Genomic DNA, 18,075 nt, shown 5'->3' on the forward strand with positions numbered 1-18,075 from the left:
ATTATCACCAACTTCTCATTTCTCAGATCAATAATGAGATTGAGAAACTCTCCATTTGCTTATTAACATTTTAGATATTAAAGAAATACTTAGAATTATAACTGACTCCCCCAAATCAAGACAGTTGGGGGCTTAATACTTACTTTTGTGAAATGGAAGATTACTTCTGCAGGAAAAAGAGAGAAAAAAATTACCTTTTTATTTCTAGCTAGAAAAAATGACAAAAGTCCACCTATCTGGATTATTATATAGAAGAATATTCAAAAACATTGTTTTAAAGATTTTATTTACTTATTTCAGAAAGAGAGAGCAAGCATAAGCACGGGGAGGGGCAGAGGGAGAAGCAGACTTCCCAGTGAGCAGGGAGCCCTACACAGGGCTCAATTCCAGGACCCCAGGATCATGACCTGAGCCAAAGGCAGAGGCTTAACCAACTGAGCCACCCAAGTGCCCCCAAAAAACATTTTTTTAATCTGTCAATAGAGAATGACTTTCAAAAATTACAAAAACAAAACACAAACTGCTTCAAGACAACCATTAGCCAAAAAGACGTATTTTATTTTTGTCAGAGACAAAGCAGTGAAATTGACATTTTCATGTATCAGATTTTCATCTCATCTATGTCATGTGTCCATTAGACAGTGTTTTCCTGTGGTCACAGCAGAAAATTCTTCACATAGACATAAATTCAGAGTATGTACTGGTCATTTCCTGTCTTACGGTATGACATAGACTTCTTCCATAAATTGCAAATCTGTATCCTTTATTCATTTCTCCTGTTGGAATTCAGAACTTTGTTTTACAGATTTACAATATGTCCTTATGTATTCAAGCTATTGATTATATCTTAGTTTAATTCAATGGGAATATCTTCTTTCAGTGTGTCACTTTTCTGCTAACTTTATTATTCATAAAAGTTTTCATGTTCACATAGTCAAAAAAACAATATTCTTCTTTTTCTAAGAGTTGTCATAAATTTTCCTGGATTGAATTTCATAAATTTTCCTAAGAGTTTTCATAGATTTTCCTGGATATACAAGCTGTGGGAATTTGAGGAGGGATATGGAGAAGACTTTGAAATGACTGTTCTTTGGAGAGTGTGTTATAAAAGAATTGGGGGATGTGTCATGGGGAGTAAAACTTTGGGGGAGGTGCAGATATTTAAAGAAGACTTTGGGAAGATTTTGCTGGGAATTTCACCTTGTTTCCCCACAACTTTCAATAAAATTGCATCACTCCACTTAGGAGATGACTTTTTTCCCTGGGGAAGGGGCATCAGTTGTTATCTTAGTGCATACTGGGATTCCACTCTTGAATCCACCCCTACTGTTAGTAAGTCTTGAGTTGGGTAGTGTCAATCCTCCAATTTAATTCTTCTTCAATATTGAATTGGCTATTCTGGGTCTTCTGTCTCTTCAGGTAAACTTTAGATTCACTTTGTCAATATCCATACACTAATTTGCTGGGATTTTTTTATTGGGATTGCATTTATTCTATACATCAAGCAGGGAAAAACTGACATTCACAATATTGAATGTTCCTATCCATGAACATAGACTATCTATCCATTTATGTAGTTCTTTTTTGATGTCTTTCATCAGAGTTTTATAGTTTTCCTCATATAGTTCTTATATGTATTTTGTTAGATTTATATCTAAATATTTCATTTTTTGAATGCTGTACAAATAGTAATGTGTTTTAATTTCAAATTAACTTGTTCATTACTGTTATATAGGGGAGAAGTTGACTTTTCTATATTAACCTTGTATCCTACAACATTACTGTAATGCTTATTACTTCCAGGCATTTTGTTTTGTTGATTCTTTCAGATTTTCTACATAGATAATAATATCATCTGAGAAAAAAGATGGTTTTATCTCTTTCTTCCCAATCTGTATACCCTTTATTTCCTTTTTTTTTTTTTTTTTTGGTCTTATTGAATTACTAGAATTTCTAGTAGTGTTAAGAATAGTGATGAAAAGGAACATCCTTGCCTTGTTCTTGATGTTAGCAGGAAATCTTTAAGTTTCTGACCATTAATTATGATGTTAATTGTAGTTATTTTGTAGATGTTTTCTATCAAGTTGAGGAATTTCCCCCATTCTTTGTTTGCTGAGAGTTCTCATCATGAATAGGTCTTTCTTTCTTTCTCTTTCTTTCTTTTTCTTTCTTTCTTTCTTTCTTTCTTTCTTTCTTTCTTTCTTTCTTTCTTTCTTTCTTTCTTTCTGTCAAATGCTTTTTCTGCATCTATTGATATGATCATGTGATTTTTTTTTTTTTTCCCTACTGTACCAAAGCTGGTTTGTGTCACCAGTTGAATATGGCAAAAGTGATGTTATGGTCCTTCTTTTTTTTTTTTTTAAGTTTTTATTTAAATTCCAGCTAGTTAACATTAGTTTCAGGTGTACAATATAGTGATTCAACACTTCCATACATCATCCAGTTCTCATCACAAGTGCCCTCCTTAATCCCTGTCACCTATCTAACCCATCCCTCCATCATCCTCCCTTCTGGTAACCATTAATTTGTTCTCTAATAAAAAACTTCTGCACAGCAAAGGAAAAAAGTCAGCAAAATTAAAAGGCAACTTATGGGATGGGAGAAGATATTTGCAAAAGACATATCCAATAAAAGCTTAGATTCCAAAATATATAAAGAACTTATAAAACTCAACACCCAAAAAGTGAATAACCCAATTAAAAATGGGCAGAAGACATGAATAGACATTTTTCCAAAGATTTTTCTTTATTAGATTTTTCATATAATGGATTACATTAAATGATTTTCAAATATTGAACCAGCCCTACATAACTGGGATAAACCCCACTTGGTTGTGTTGTATAAATTTTTATACATTATTGGAATTGATTTGCTAATACTTTGTTGTAGATTTTTATGTCTATGTTCAAGAGAGATACTAGTCTATAGTTTTCTTTTCTTGCAATGTCTTCATCTGATTTCAGTATAATTAGGGTAATGCTGGCCTCATGAAATGAGCTGGGACATATTCCCTTAGCTTTTTTTTTTTTTTAATATTTTATTTATTTATTTGACAGAGAGAGACACAGCGAGAGCGAACACAAGCAGGGGGAGTGGGAGAGGGAGAAGCAGGTTTCCCGCTGAGCAGAGAGCCCGATGTGGGGCTCCATCCCAGGACCCTGGGATCATGACCTGAGCGGAAGGCAGACGCTTAACAACTGAGCCACCCAGGCACCCTCCCTTAGCTTTTATTGGTATAATTTCTTCCTTAAATGTTTGGTAGAATTTGCCAGTGAACCCATCTGGGTCTTTTACTTTCTATTTGGGAGAATTATTAATTATTAATTAAATTTCTTTAATAGTATAGTTCTTCTTATATGTGTTTTGGCAGAATATGACTTTCAGAGATTTGGCCCATTTCACCTAGGTAATCATATTGGTGGACACAGAATTATTCATGGTATCCCTTTGCTAGCCCTTTAATGTTATAGAATCCATAGTGGTACCTCTCCTTTCATTTTGTAATTTGTGTTTTATCTTTCTTTTCTTAATTAGTGTGACCAGAGGTTGATCAATTTTATTGATCTTTTCAAAAAATCCGTTTCTGGTTTCATTGATTTTTCTCTATTGATTTCCTTTTTCAAATTTCATTGATTTCTAATCTTATTATCTCATTTCATCTGCTTACTTTTGATTTGTCTCTCTTTTTTAAATAGTTCCTTAAGATGGAAACTTAGATTTTGATTTTATATCTTTCTTCCTTTCTAATACATGCATTCAGTGCTGGAAATTTCCCTCTAAGCATTGCTGTCTCTATATCCCACAAATTTTGATAAACTGTATTTTCATTTATATTTAGTTCAAAATATTTCTAAGTTTCTCATGAGATGTTTTCTTTGACCTATGTGTTATGTAGAAGTATGCTGTTTAATATCAAGTATTTGGGGATTTTCCAGCTATCTTCATCTATCTTTCTGTACCAATTTCTAGTTTAATTCCATTGTGGTCTGAGAGCAGACATTGTAGGATATCTTTCCCTTCAGATTCGTTAAGGTGTATTTTATGGCCCATAGTGTGGTCTTTCTTGGTAAATGTTTTATGTGAGCTTGAATAGAATGTATAATCTGCTGTTGTTGAATGAAGGAGTCTATAGATATCAATTGTATCCAGTTGATTGATAGTGCTATTCAGTTCAACTATGTTCTTACTGTATTTATACTTACTGGATCTGTCCATTTTGATAGATGGGTTTTAAGTTCTTCAGCTATAATAGCAGATTCATCTATTTCTCCTTAAAATTTTATCTGTTTTTTCCTTTATGTATTCTGGTTCCTTGTTGTTAGGTATATATACATTAATCGTTGTTATGTCTTGGAATATTGGCCACTTTATCATTAGGTAATGCCTTTCTTTGTCTTTGGTAACTTTTCTTATTTTAAAGTCAACTCTGTTTGAAATTAATATAGCTGCTTCCACGGTGCCTAGGCAGCTCAGTCAGTTAAGCAGCCAACTCTTGATTTCAGCTCAGGTCATGATCTTGGGGTCCTGGAATCCCACTCAGCGGGGAGTCTGCTTGAGGATTCCCTCTCCTCATTTCCCTCTGCTCCTTCCCCCACTCATGTTCTTTCTCTCTCTCTCTCTCAAATAAATAAATCTTAAAAAAATTTATATAGCTACTCCCACTCTTTTTATTATTAGTGTTAGCATGGTATATTTTTTTTCCACCCATTTACTTTGAATCTATATATGTCTTTATATTTAAGTGGGTTTCTTACAGACAAGATTAAGTTGGTTCTTGTTTTTTAATTCACTCTGACAATCTCCATCTTTTACTTGGTATATTTAGACCATTGACATTTAAAGAGATTATTAATATAGTTGGATTAATATCTATCATATTTCTTCTGCTTTCTATTTGTTGCCCTTGTTCTTTGTTTCTGTTTTTACCTTCCACATTTTCTCTGCCTTTTGTTATTTTAATTGAGCATTTTATATGACTCCACTCTCTCTCCCTTCTTAGTATATACAATTATACTATCTTTTAAGTAGCTATCCTAGAGTGCAATATGTATTTACAACCAATCCAGTTCAACTTTCAAATAACTGTGTACAGCTTCACTGGTAGTGCAGGTACCTTATAATAACAAAATATTCCTAATTCTTTCCTCCTATCCCTTCTATCATTTCTGTCTTTCATTTCATGTATACATATATCTAAATGTATATGTAAAATCAAATTTGCTTTGATGACAGTATTTTGAACAAACTGTTAACTGTTGGTCTATTAAGAATAAGCAGAATAAAAGTTTTTATTTCACATTTACTTATTTATTCTCTGATGCTCTTCCTTTCTTCATGAAAATCTAAGTTCCTCACCTCTATCATTTTCCTTCCCTATGCAGGACTTCTTTTAACATGTCTTGTAAGGCAGGTTACTGGCAACAAATTTCCTTAATATTTTTTATTGCCTGAGAAAGTGTATATTTTTGCTTTTACTTTTCAGGGTACTGAATTCTACGTTGGTGGGTTTCTTCTCTCAACACTAAATATTTCATTCCATATGTTTTCTTGCTTGCTTCGTTTCTGAGGAGACATTGGATGTAACTCTTATTTTCCTTCCTCTATAGGTAAAGTGTTTTTTTCTTGGGCTTCTTTCAAGATTCTCTTTGATTTCTTTTGAGGTTTGAATATGCCTACGTGTAATTTTTATAGCATTTATCCTGCTTGATTATCTGTGAGCTATTGGATCTGTGGTTTGGTATCTAACATTAATTTGGGGAAATTCTAAGTCATTTTTGCTTCAAATATGACTTCTTTTCCCTTTCTCTTCTTTTTTCCTTCTGATATCCCCATTAAGTGTACATTATGCCTTTTGTAGTTATCCTACAGTTCTGGAATATTTTACTATTTTTTTCAGCCTTTTTCTCCTTTATTTTCAGTATTAGAATCTTTGATTTTCATATCCTCAAGCTCAGAGATTGTGTTCTCAACCATGTCTAGTCTATTAATGATCCCATCAAAACCATTTTTCATTTCTGTCACAGTGTTTTTTATCTCTAGCATTTCTTTTTTATTGTTTCTTAGAATTTCCCTTTCTCTGTTTTCATTGTCCATCTATTTTGCATATTGCTTGCTTTTTCCATTAAATCCCTTAGCATATTAATTGTAGTTCTTTTGAATTCTTGGTCTGACAATTCCAACATTCCTGCCATAATTGGTGCCTATTCTGATGCTTATTATGTCTCTTCAAACTGTGTTTTTTTGCCTTTTGATGTGCCTTGTCATTTTTTGTTGAAAGGCAGATGGTGCACTAGGAGAAAAGAACAGCAGTAAATTGGCCACTACTAATGTAGTGTAAGGTATGGGGGGAGGGAAAGCATTCCATAATCCTGATTAGGTTTCATTCTTTTGGTGAGCCTGTTCTCCTGGACTGTGAACTTCACCTGGGTTTCTTCCCCTCCCCCATTTGATGAGATGTCCAGAGGGCTTGAAGTTGTCTGTTTCTGTTCCCCATGTTGAAAGCGAGAGGGAGCTGGATTTGGGTATTTCTATCCCCCCAGAAGAGGTATTTGTCTCTGATAGAAACCCCAGCAGGTTAGGCTCTGGTAAAATAGTTTCTCCTGAAAGCAAGCCTTGTTAAGAACAGAATGCTTTGGCTTATTTCAACATAGTAAATGGTTCCTGATCTCTTCCCCTGCCAGAAACATGGGGGGGATTTTTCTCCAGTATTCACTGTGAGGACCTTGAAGAGCTACTGGAGGAACAACTCACAGAAGTGTGGAGAACCCCCTGCGATTGGGTTCCCTGGAGTCATAGCTCTCAGGCTTGTCCACACTGACCCTCCAGCAATTCATCAATTACAGCTCAGGTTTCTCTACCCCCACTACTGGCTCCTGAGCAAGTTTCTGCTCATTCGTAGGTTTCTACTCCAGTAAATTAGGATTCTCTGTATTTACCTGTTGTTTTTTTCCAGTTTGGGAGGCAGTGATTTTCTCCTTGATCTCATTTCATGCCAGATCTAAGATGAGTTGTTGATTTTTCAGTCAACTTTTTACTTGCTTTTAAAACAGACTGTAACGTTAAACTGCTCATACACTGCCTGAAAACCAGAAGTCAGGGTGACTGGTCCATTTTTAATTGGGTAATTTGCCTTTTTATTATTGAGTTGTAATTGTTCATGTTGGCTTAGATTTTATGTCAATTTCAGAAAGAAAATCATTCTGTTTTGTAAGACATAATATTTAATTATACCATTTAATTGATCTGAACCTAAATAAGAAAGTAAAGAATAAATGGTTCCTTTGAGGCAGTTTAAATTTTTAGACAAAAATCAGAAATTTTAGGTATTATTTTTAATTACAGTAAACACTCTGATTTTTTACAGTTTTTCTTATACTGACTCTAAAATTTTAGATTATACTCTTTACAGAAAAAATAGTCTAACAATAGTCATATTTGACATTAAACCTAGTCTTTTTTCTTAATCTTCTTCAGTAAGACTTTGAGATGAAAACCTACACTTCTGAAGTATCAGGAATACTTTGGTCTGCTATTGTAATAAACACAGTGAGATTTCTTTCAGAGCACTTCTTCTGGAAGAAAGTATAATTTTATTCTCTCTGACTGCTTAGGAGTCCTTTTTCTGACTCATAGAGGCTACTGACATGAAAGGAAGGGTGTCCAGGCAAGGGTTGTTGTTGTTGTTGTTGTTGTTGTTGTTGTTGTTGTTTTTAACCTATTTGGGGTCCTGGTTATAGCCACTCAAAACAACCTTGCAAGAATAAATTTTAGTGAACAAATACCCCAAACTCATTGTTCTCTTTCCCTCAGATCTCCTGATGGGAGGAACCCAAGGAAAAGGCAGAGTTTGAAGGAACCATTTTATATATAATGCATATAGGTCAGCTGCCCAAAAAAGAGGCAGTATTGTAGGTACAGAGATTTCTGGAGGAGTGTAGCCAACCGTGTTTGCAAAGATAGCTATAACAACATCCCTCTTCAACATGCTCTTCTTTCAGAATGACTTTGATACTCCTCCTCACTGAGTGGTGAAATCTATGCCTCCCACCTTGAAACCTAGTCCTTTATGACTGCCTTGAGCAATAAAAAACAGCAGGAGTGATGCTATGTGATTGCTAAGGCTAGTTCGTAAAAATGCATGCATTTCTACCTTGTTCCATCAGCACAATTTCTCTTGGAATCCAGCCACCATAATATGAGGAAGCCTAAGCACACTGTGGAGAGGTCTACCTCAAGAGGAACTGAAGTCCCCAGCCCACAGGTATGGCTGAATTCCCAGCCAGCAGCCCACCTCAACTTACCAGTCATGTAAATGGGCTTTCCAGTCCCCTGTCAGCCACCCCACCTGATGAGATTTATAACAGAGATGAACTTTCCACGCTGATCTCTGCTCAAATCACACAATCCAGAGTAGAATAAATGATCATTGTTATTTTGAGCCACTAACTTTTGGGTAATTTATTACATAGCAATAGTAATTGGAACTACAAGTAAACATAAGACATTTGGCACAGCTTGGTCAAGTTTCCATGAAACAATGACTTTTTATTCCTGTGTGTGAGTGGACTCCTATTCTTATATACTAGTCTTTTCATTCTATAAGGGACAAATCTCCTCTTACTAAATTTTAAGCTTGTAATATAAGGATTTAAAAAGAGAGAGAGATCTGATCCATGAGTTAAATTGTTACTCAGGATAGTCTCTCATGACTTGAAATACTTTCATTCTGTGTCAGAATTTTCCCGTAAATCCAGAGAAATCCTAGAGTAATTCATGTTGACGAACAGTAAGTTTCTATATGAATCTATAGAAATTTATCAGCATGTTGTATTATCTCAGTGTCTGTTGGGTTTTGTTTTTTGTTTTTTGTTTTTTAATTATGGTGAACATACCAAGGCAGTCTAATTACACGGAAATGTGCTTTGTGATTGACCTGCAGTACCTGTTTCAAATACTGGCTTTCTCACCTGTACTGTATGATTAAAATATGTATAGGATTGCTCTTCTCAGCTTATGAGCCCATCAGTAAACAGCCTAACTTAATGATTTTCTTATGCAGTTACTAGTTGCAGAATTTTAGAATTAGGAAAAGATGTGAGTGATTATTTAGAGCCTTTCATTTATAAAACAAGTAAAGATGAAGAATGGACTATCTCAGGAGGTATCACAGTTGTTGACCCTGACTACTCCTTAGAATCAGGTAGAGTGTCTCCATTCCCTAGTCCATTCTGATTTAATTGTTCTGGGATGTGGCCTAGGCATTTCCGGTATTTTTTTTAAGACTCTTCATGTGAATTTATTGTCCAGCCAACACTGAGAACTGCTGGGTGTAGTGAACTGGGTAGCCCCATGTTTTGCAAAGCACAGACCACCTACCCATAGGCAATACTAAATAAGGTAGAATGAGAGATCTATTCTATTTTTAGTTTTGTTTCAATCATTTAGGTTAAATCAAGGAGAATGGTTCAATATGATATTCGGTTTGTCACTAATGGTTCTCTAATAGTAACTAATCTCCCCTGTTAACTAAGAGAGCAAAGGTCTCAGTCTCAGAGACTTTGAACTTGTCCAGCTAATGTCCATTTACATTATTTTGGACAGTGTTCCTTTGCACTGTTTTCTACTCGTTGTTTTCATTTTGGCAGGTAACTATTATTTTGGTCAGCGGTTTTCCATTTAAGATGAAGACATACATTTTCCATATCAATTTCCAGATAAATAGAAGTCTAAGAAAGTTTATAATTTTAAGAAAAAAATAAGTAAAGAGCCTTTGTACTAAGATACGGCAAAACACAACTGTGGAGGTATAACTCTAGTGAATGAAGTCACTAGAAAACACTGAGTTAAAATTACTGTGAGAACAAAGACAAGGCATCCTGATTCTACAAATGCTTAGTTAGGTACTCCATCAACACACCACCACCCAGAAAAAAAAATGTCCCATGTTGTTAATAATGAACTTGATGTTGCAATAGAAAAGCTGATCCCTTTACAGCAAACGGGTATTGGACACAACCTGAAATATGCCTGAGGTGCCTTTGACTGAGTTTTTTATCATTTTTTATGTGTCACTCTTCCAAAAATAGTTCTGATGGATCAAGCTGGGGCTCTCAATCCAGTAATGGAGCACTTATTCCAGTTTATTGGTATCAAAGAATATTGAGCAAATTTTGATATTAACAGACTCCATATTACCTGCCTTTAAATATCACCCATTCAGACAAGCAAGCTTTGGACAATTTCAGATGAAGCTGTTAGTCAGTCAACAAAACTAGGACTGTTTAGTATTAGGACCTTTTTTCCATGTTTCCGTGGCTGCTAATTATTCCTATTCCTTATATGAACAGTGTACATTTGTAATGGATAGTGACCTTGCTGCAGCTGTTTTGGGTTGGTGGGGGGCAAGTTTTAATTTGGTTGGTCAGAAATACATGTCTACCAGCAATTCCTTCAGGGACCTTCACGGAGGAAAACACCACCCAGGTTCCAGAAGGTACCAGCAGGTACCAGCAGGTTTGACTGTTTTCAAGGCACCTACGTATGATTTACATGCCGTGTCAGGATTTGGAAGGCAACCCAGCAATGGGATGAATGATTAATATTGGAATCCATGCAGTAACAGGCTGTGTAAAGTGACAAAAAGGAGGAGGACCACCTATTCAACCTCACCTTCCAAATAGCCATCAAAGGCTTTTTTCCCCCCTTAAACTGGAAAATTATGCTTCTTGGCAGCCTAGCAGCAGCATTTACATTGAGAGTGCTTACTAGGGAATTCGTTTTTGCTGATAATTTGTTATACTGCAAGTTTATGCTACATTTGCACCATTCAAGAGGTTTCCTGAGTTCTAAGGTTTATTTTATCCCTTGATTTTTAGCATATGGTAGATAGCACAGTGTACTTTCAGCCTACCTATAATTATTAATGATCTATCTGCTTATTTATTTTCACCTGGCATGGGTTATCACATCATGTACTGTTTAGTTGTTTTTGGGTTTTTTTTTCAGGGCAGAGCGGTTTTTAAATTACATCAGAAATTCTATTAGCAGCATCATCTAAGAAAATATAGGGAAAAAGTTAATACACTCTTCTATTTCATTACATGCACACTGAATTTTCCCTTAGCATTTATTTCAAAGATGATTTGGCTTATAAATCCATTTACTGTTTATACCTGTAACATGTTCTGGAAATGGAGTTTTTTTCTAGGAGACATCTATATGATTAGATGAACAAATAATTGGATGATCAAGTAAATCTAGCGAAGATTTAAAAACTTTTTAAGTAGAAAAAACTCAAAATTTTATTGTCATCAAGGTGTAAATATGAACCTGAAATGATCTGCAATGAAGTTTAAGTTTTCTGGGGACAAATGAGCAATTTGTGGATTAACTATACGCTTGATATCCTCTCTCCCCTCATACTCCCAAATAGACTATGTTCTCACCTGCCTTAGGGTCTTTGTATGTTTAAGTGCCCTAATATAAACCATTTTTATAACCCTCTTTTTTTAGATAGCTTGTATTCATGTTGCAAATCTCAGCTCACCTATCAATTCACCAAAACTCCAGAAAATCATAGATTCCTCTATGTACTTTAAGCTTGCATTATTACATTATAATTTTACATTGATTTGTTGTAGTCGTATGATTAGTGACTGTCTTTTGACTGTAAACTCTATGAACATGTGGACTGTTGTTTTTTTCACCATTGTATCCCGAGAGACTAAAGTACAGGTGGATGCTTAATAGATAGTTTTGAATGAATTATCTTATTTTTTAAAAGATAGGGCATTTCAGAAAGATCTGAAATTCATGTAGCTTAGGGAAATGTCTCCTGCTTCTTAAACTCCTGTGTAAGCCATTAGAATAGGCCTGTCCCACTACTAAAATCTCCATTTCTGAGTAAATCTCTGATCAGCGGCATTGAAAAGGGAAAGACTGGAAATTGCACTGTTGTCCTTTGAGAGGGAGAGTTTAAGGTAAATAGGGATGAGAGATGTCAAAAAAAAAAAAAATGCTTTGACTCTACCTCTGCCCAGTTCTGATCCCCTGTATTTGAAGGAAGGGGGTGGGGGGGAGAAACAGAGTTTAGGAAAACAATACAAAGAAATACTAACAAATTGAATTAATAGATAACAAACTACAACCTATTTGTTATTCGAAGAATTAATAGTGTTCCTAAAAATGTTTTATTTGAATTAAATATAAATAATGGATGCAATTTTATTGATAAACCTGTTGAGAAATAATCTATTGATTACTGCTTTACCACATTTTGACAAATTTTTTCAGCTTTATTGAGTTATAGTATACTAATTTTACTTGTGTTTTTCTGATACCCCTCTTCTCTCGCCTTTATCACAGTTAATCAGCAATTAACTATACTGTAACCGTTAACAATGAAAAATTGATGGGGACGGGAACTGGTTTGATATAAGTGAAACGTTCCTTGGGAATTCCTTTCCTTTTTTATCTTTTTTTTTAATGTCTGAAATATTCAGTTACATCTTGATAAGAAATAGGATATTCTAATTAATAGCATAATTACTTAAATTATTAGTAGTAAATGTTTCATTCATGTGAAAGAATTTGGAGTTTAGAACTATAATCATGTTATTTGATTATAATACCAGCTTGTGGTCCTATTTAATGTGGAACATTTAAACAGATAGCTGTATGTAATAATAATTGAATTTTAAGAACCATTATATTCTACCCAAAAGTTGCACAGATCATAAGTGTATGACTCAATGAATATTTACAAATTGAACACACTCAAGTATCCAGCACCAAAATCAGGAAACAACATGACCTTTATCCCAGAAGTCCTCATGGTGCTTCATCATAGTACTACCCATCCTTTGAAAGGCAACTATAATCCATGCTTGTGATACAATAGATTACTGTAATGTGCTCTTTGCTATCCAGTTTATGTCTTTGAATTTGAGGCAGCCATGTTGACCTATAGTTACTGTTAGCTCATTTGCATGGTCTAATAATATTTCCTTAAATGAGTGTTCCAGTAATTCATCTACTTCGTTGTGACGGTGATTAGCTTGTTTCTCTTTTTTAGCTATTATGGGTAGCGGTTCTACAAATACTCTTGTAAATGTCTTTGGTGAGCATATACATACATCTCTGTAGGGTGTATAATTAGGAATGGAATTGCTGGGTCATAGATTATGCATATGTCCTGCCTTAGTGGATACTTCTAAGTAGTTTTCCAGAATGGTCCTACTAATCTATACTCCTGTTAGTATAACAAGTTCCAGTTGCTCCACATCCTCAGCAGGACTTAAAATTGTCTCATTTATTCTGAAGTTATCTACAAATGGTCTGTGCCATGCAAATTTATTTAACCTTCATTAAATAAGCTTTCTAAACTTATAAAAAATAAGTTGCTTCACATGTATATATCTGTTACTCTGACTTGGGTTTACTTACATTCTAGAGGGCAGAGACCATATATTAGATACTTCTCTATCCTGGAGTGAACCTAACATGGCAAGCACTCAATGAACTTTTGTTAAGGTGAATCTTAACTCTGTATACTGATCCATTAAAAGAATAGATATAGTAAGAAAGAAGAAGCATTTGAAGAGGAACAATACAAATATGCTTTATTGAAAGAGACAGAAATTAAAGAGAGCATTCTTTCTAAATTTTGCTAAATTTTATTTTCCATTTATGTATTAATCTACTCAACTTCATGTTAGTGCTGAAAAAAAATCAGTGGTTCCTACTGTCTACATGTCTTACTTAATTGCTTCCTTCTTCCACTCTACATTGTAGATAGATAATTAAAAATTATATTTCTCCTGATGGTGAGCCTAACTACATTTCTTCAGGAAGGTGGTTTGGTTTTGATACGAGCTAAGTTTTTTCCGCTCTTCACCCACCCATACCATAAGTGAAAAGAAAGAACACATCCAGTATCTGTCTCTTCCTTATTCTTTCAACAAACATAACCAGCCAATGTGCCTAAAAGATGTATTTATGTGTCTAAGGACATAAAGAAAGTCCAGTTCCAATTTTCTTTTACCGAACTGCTTTCAAAATAAGCAAATAAACCTAGGGAAGAATAGTAACTCACCCAATGCCTTGATGGAATTTAATAGTAACAGTTCTTACTTCCCTGAAAATAAGAGATTTCTATAGAAATGATAATCAACCTCCTGTGAGTATATGGAACTCATAAAACCGGAAGAGTTTCTAAAGGTCAGCAAGCATTGAAAGTTTTGTCCTGGGGATAAATTCCTAAATAACCCTGAGGAGAAAAGAGAGGGAGGGAAAGAAAAAAGTTCAACTTGATGAAAGTAAAATGTGCAAACTTAACAGTTTTTGGATTATCATTTAATTACAGCCATCAATCACCTCCCATCTGCTTTCTCCCAGTACTCAAGACATTCAGGCAAATACACACAATCTGACCAACAGAGAATATATAGCCCATTCAGAATCCAAAGCCTAGGAAGCAATATTTAAGGAATTACCCTGTAGGAGATCTTAGGAAATTACCTAAAAGCCGGATAGTAGAATCCATCTTTCAAAAAATACTAGGAAAACCCAAGAATAAAACTATTCTTTTAATTAATAAGATAAACACTGTTGCTTCCTCTTGTGTACCATTTAGAGATGTTTCAGTCAGTGATCATTTTCAAAGAGCTTTGCTTTCCAAATCATTTTATTTTCATCCATATTTTTACTAATGCATGGAACTGGCCTGCAGTAAATAATTTTATGAACATGATTTTATATTCTTTTAAAATGTGGACCATTTGAAGTTGAGCTTTTAGAAATACATTTGCTCCATTAATTGATGATAGAGGATGCCAGCAATTGTCTTTATGGACAGCTGTTATTTTTAGGGTTTAAAGTGTTGTAATTTCTTCTTATTGAGGGGTTCATACTGACTGTTCCTAAATTCTGCACTGAAAGAATTAAACAGCTTTAGACTTTTTAAGCACCAATGTGTTCAGAAAAGTGTTTCAACCATGGTAATCCTCTTGTCCTGTATATTTATCTCCCACCAGATACCTAAATGCTTCCCTCCTCTTCTCAGGCAGATAATTGCGTACAGCTTGGTACCAGAGAGAAGAGTTGAGCCAGTGCTGAGCAGTGGATATAAAAAGAAGTGTCACCCTAGTGGAAGTAAATAGACTCTGAGACCATAAGCTCTGCCCTTATTTATTTTTGAAGCCATAAATGCCCAGGGGAAAGCTTGTCATTCATTTAGCTGCAGCAATCTATGTGTGCTACCACGTATGGTTTTTAACTTGTTTTTATTTCCATACATTCCACTGTAGCAATCTACAGTCGTGAACCTCCTTGGTCTCTCTAAATATGGGTTTCATCCCAATGGTGTTGGCTACAAGCCTTCAATATTCTTCCTTTTTCAAAATGACAGTGTTCTCATTACCTGTTTTTTCCAACAGAGTTCATCTGGCGATTTAATGATCAGAAACATTCAGCTGAAACACAGTGGAAAATATGTGTGTATGGTGCAGACAGGGGTGGACAGTGTTTCATCTGCTGCCGACCTCATCGTAAGAGGTAGACATTAATGCCTCAGTGGTTTTTTGTTTTGTTTTGTTTTTTGTTTTTTAATAATCTTACATCTTCACTGATCATTCCTTACTGGAAGAAAAACCGTCAGGCCGCATATGAGCATGTGAGTTATGTTATTGATTTGATCCCCCCCTCCAAACAGACCAGAGACTATGATGATAAGAATGGAAGCTGATTCAACAAAATAAATATCTCAACTCTGCCCTTCGAATAGCTCTCACTGTAATAAGTATTTCACAGCTGCTGCCAAGCTCATGTGTTTTTGAGCATGTCATTAATGCAGCGATAGTGTTTAATATGAAAGAGAATAGTGATAGTGTGTGTATGACAACTTCCAAAAAACCAGGATCATCCAGAATGCCTGAGAGAATTTGCCAATCTGAGTCACTGTCCAAGGTACTGATTTGCTACTGAGCTAAAAAATGACCAGAGGGCGTGATAGACTAAAACAGTTCTAGAAAGCAAACGGGGAACTACAGAGTGGTACCAGTAGATTAAAGGAAAAGGCATCATGCCAAAACTAAACGATGTTGTATTTGGAAGGGTGCAGAAATCCTCAAAAAGTGGGCATCATTTGCAACCCTAAAATACTATGATTTTGAAATTACTGACTCTCATCCAGATTGAATATCTAACAGCAGAAATGTCAAAAAGAAAATGTAGTCGTTTTTGCTAGGGAAATGCCCTTTTTCCCTAAATTTTTTTGAAATTAGGATCAGTTGTCAGTATTACAGTAATCATGTGACATTCTTCACTTGGGTAGAAGGTGATATTTATGGAATTGCTGCCCACCGTTTGCATTTTTGCCTTCCTTAGGTTCACCTGGACCACCAGAAAATGTGAAGGTGGATGAAATTACAGATACCACAGCCCAACTCTCTTGGAAAGAAGGTACAGATAACCATAGCCCAGTTATATCCTATTCTGTCCAGGCGAGGACACCTTTCTCCGTGGGTTGGCAGACTGCCACAACAGGTAAAGGGGGAGAGTCAAATGCCATCGGTACATATAAATGGATTTTAAGTCAGTGCTAAGACCTGCAGACTGTTACTTCTCTGATATATTCCTTTTTAGTGCCTGAGGTCATTGATGGGAAAACACACACAGCTACTGTAGTCGAGTTAAATCCATGGGTGGAATACGAATTTCGGGTTGTAGCCAGTAACAAAATCGGAGGTGGAGAACCCAGTTTACCCTCAGAAAAAGTAAGAACTGAAGAGGCAGGTTAGTGTTTTTGTTTTCTGAGTAAAATGGGTTAGTAGGTTTCCCTGGGTGTGTACTTTCATTTCTCTCGGCCTTGGTCTCCAGGCCAACAGCGGATTAACCTCAATAATCCATTGTTGCAATTTTCTGACCTACCTAATGGCAGAACTGGCCATATGGCATTTGTCAAAAGACAATCGTGTAAGTGATTCTGATGTAATGCGACATTTCCAGAAGTTCAGTCCATCATCAGCGTTCATTAGTGCATGTTGAGTGAATATGTTTTTGTCACTTAAGGTTATAATTACTATCTGACATAGTCACCCTGTTAACAGGGGAAGTGCTGTTTTCATTTATAACAAGCAATGACAAATTGGTAAGATAATGACATTTGGGAGTTCTGCTGCTAGGAAATCTCATTTCACCACCAAGCTCCATGAATGAGCTCAAGCGACTGATGATTAGGAATATTTTGACCCCTCAACTATTAGATTAAGAGAGAATCATTGTTAAAATTTTATGTTTCAGGCAACTATTAATATTACCTTCAAGACTGTTTTTACAATTCTAAAAATATCCTAACATTGAAACTGAAACTTAGGAAGTGGACATAATGTCACATTACTGAGGCATCTGAGAGGATCTATAGGCTTTCCTTTTTGGAATCCATAAGATTAATTAATATTAAATAAAATGATGTTTGAAGTATAGCTAGTATGTCACTTTAAGAACTGAGCCAAAATAGAAGTCATGGAATACATTTCAGTAATTTTAATGATGCTTTTTTATTCAGGACAATGCATGTGATATTTATGGCAGGAATTGTGAGAAATAGGGGAACCATGCCAATCTTTGTAGTCCATTTATTTATTCACACAGCACATATTTATGGAGTGTGCTCAGCACTTCCTAGATATGGTGGATACAGCTGGGAACAAAGACTTCTATTCTAATTGTGTCATAGAAATGACTAAGCATAAAGTTCTCAGTATAAGCAAGGAATCTGATGCCCATGTGAGGTTTATAAAGAATACCTCGTAACAAGATTTGAGGAATTGAGTCTAGGTCATTATTTTAGGTAAAGCCAATGTTGGTACAGCAGTTACATCTCTACTGTGGAAGAGTCACAAGTGAAATATTCGTGCTGGATTCATTTCCCATCATCCCCACTGAATCACTTTCCCTTGTTGTATTGACCTCTATAGAGAGTCATTTTTTCTTATTGTTTGAGATATTGTGAATCTATGGTAATTTCATGCAAATATAAATTATTTGATGAGCTCATCAAAGATATATATGTATATA

General features: G+C 35.2%; 1 protein-coding gene across 2 annotated transcripts in view; it reads left to right on the forward strand.

Moving 5' to 3' along the window:
* Positions 1 to 18,075, forward strand: part of CNTN3 (contactin 3) — a 339,295-nt gene that overhangs the window by 285,826 nt on the left and 35,394 nt on the right. The window contains exons 14-16 of one of the 2 annotated variants that reach the window (XM_045863787.2): positions 15,435 to 15,552; positions 16,384 to 16,542; positions 16,642 to 16,791. In XM_045863787.2, coding sequence (XP_045719743.2) covers positions 15,435 to 15,552; positions 16,384 to 16,542; positions 16,642 to 16,791 — 427 coding nt within the window. The remainder of the gene's footprint in view (positions 1 to 15,434; positions 15,553 to 16,383; positions 16,543 to 16,641; positions 16,792 to 18,075) is intronic. The other variant, XM_064593591.1, reaches the window with a different exon arrangement.

Source organism: Mirounga angustirostris, unplaced genomic scaffold (assembly GCF_029215605.1).
Source record: "Mirounga angustirostris isolate CCGP_5_RB_7025 unplaced genomic scaffold, mMirAng1.0.hap1 SCAF_1, whole genome shotgun sequence".
Taxonomy (NCBI): Eukaryota; Metazoa; Chordata; class Mammalia; order Carnivora; family Phocidae; genus Mirounga; species Mirounga angustirostris.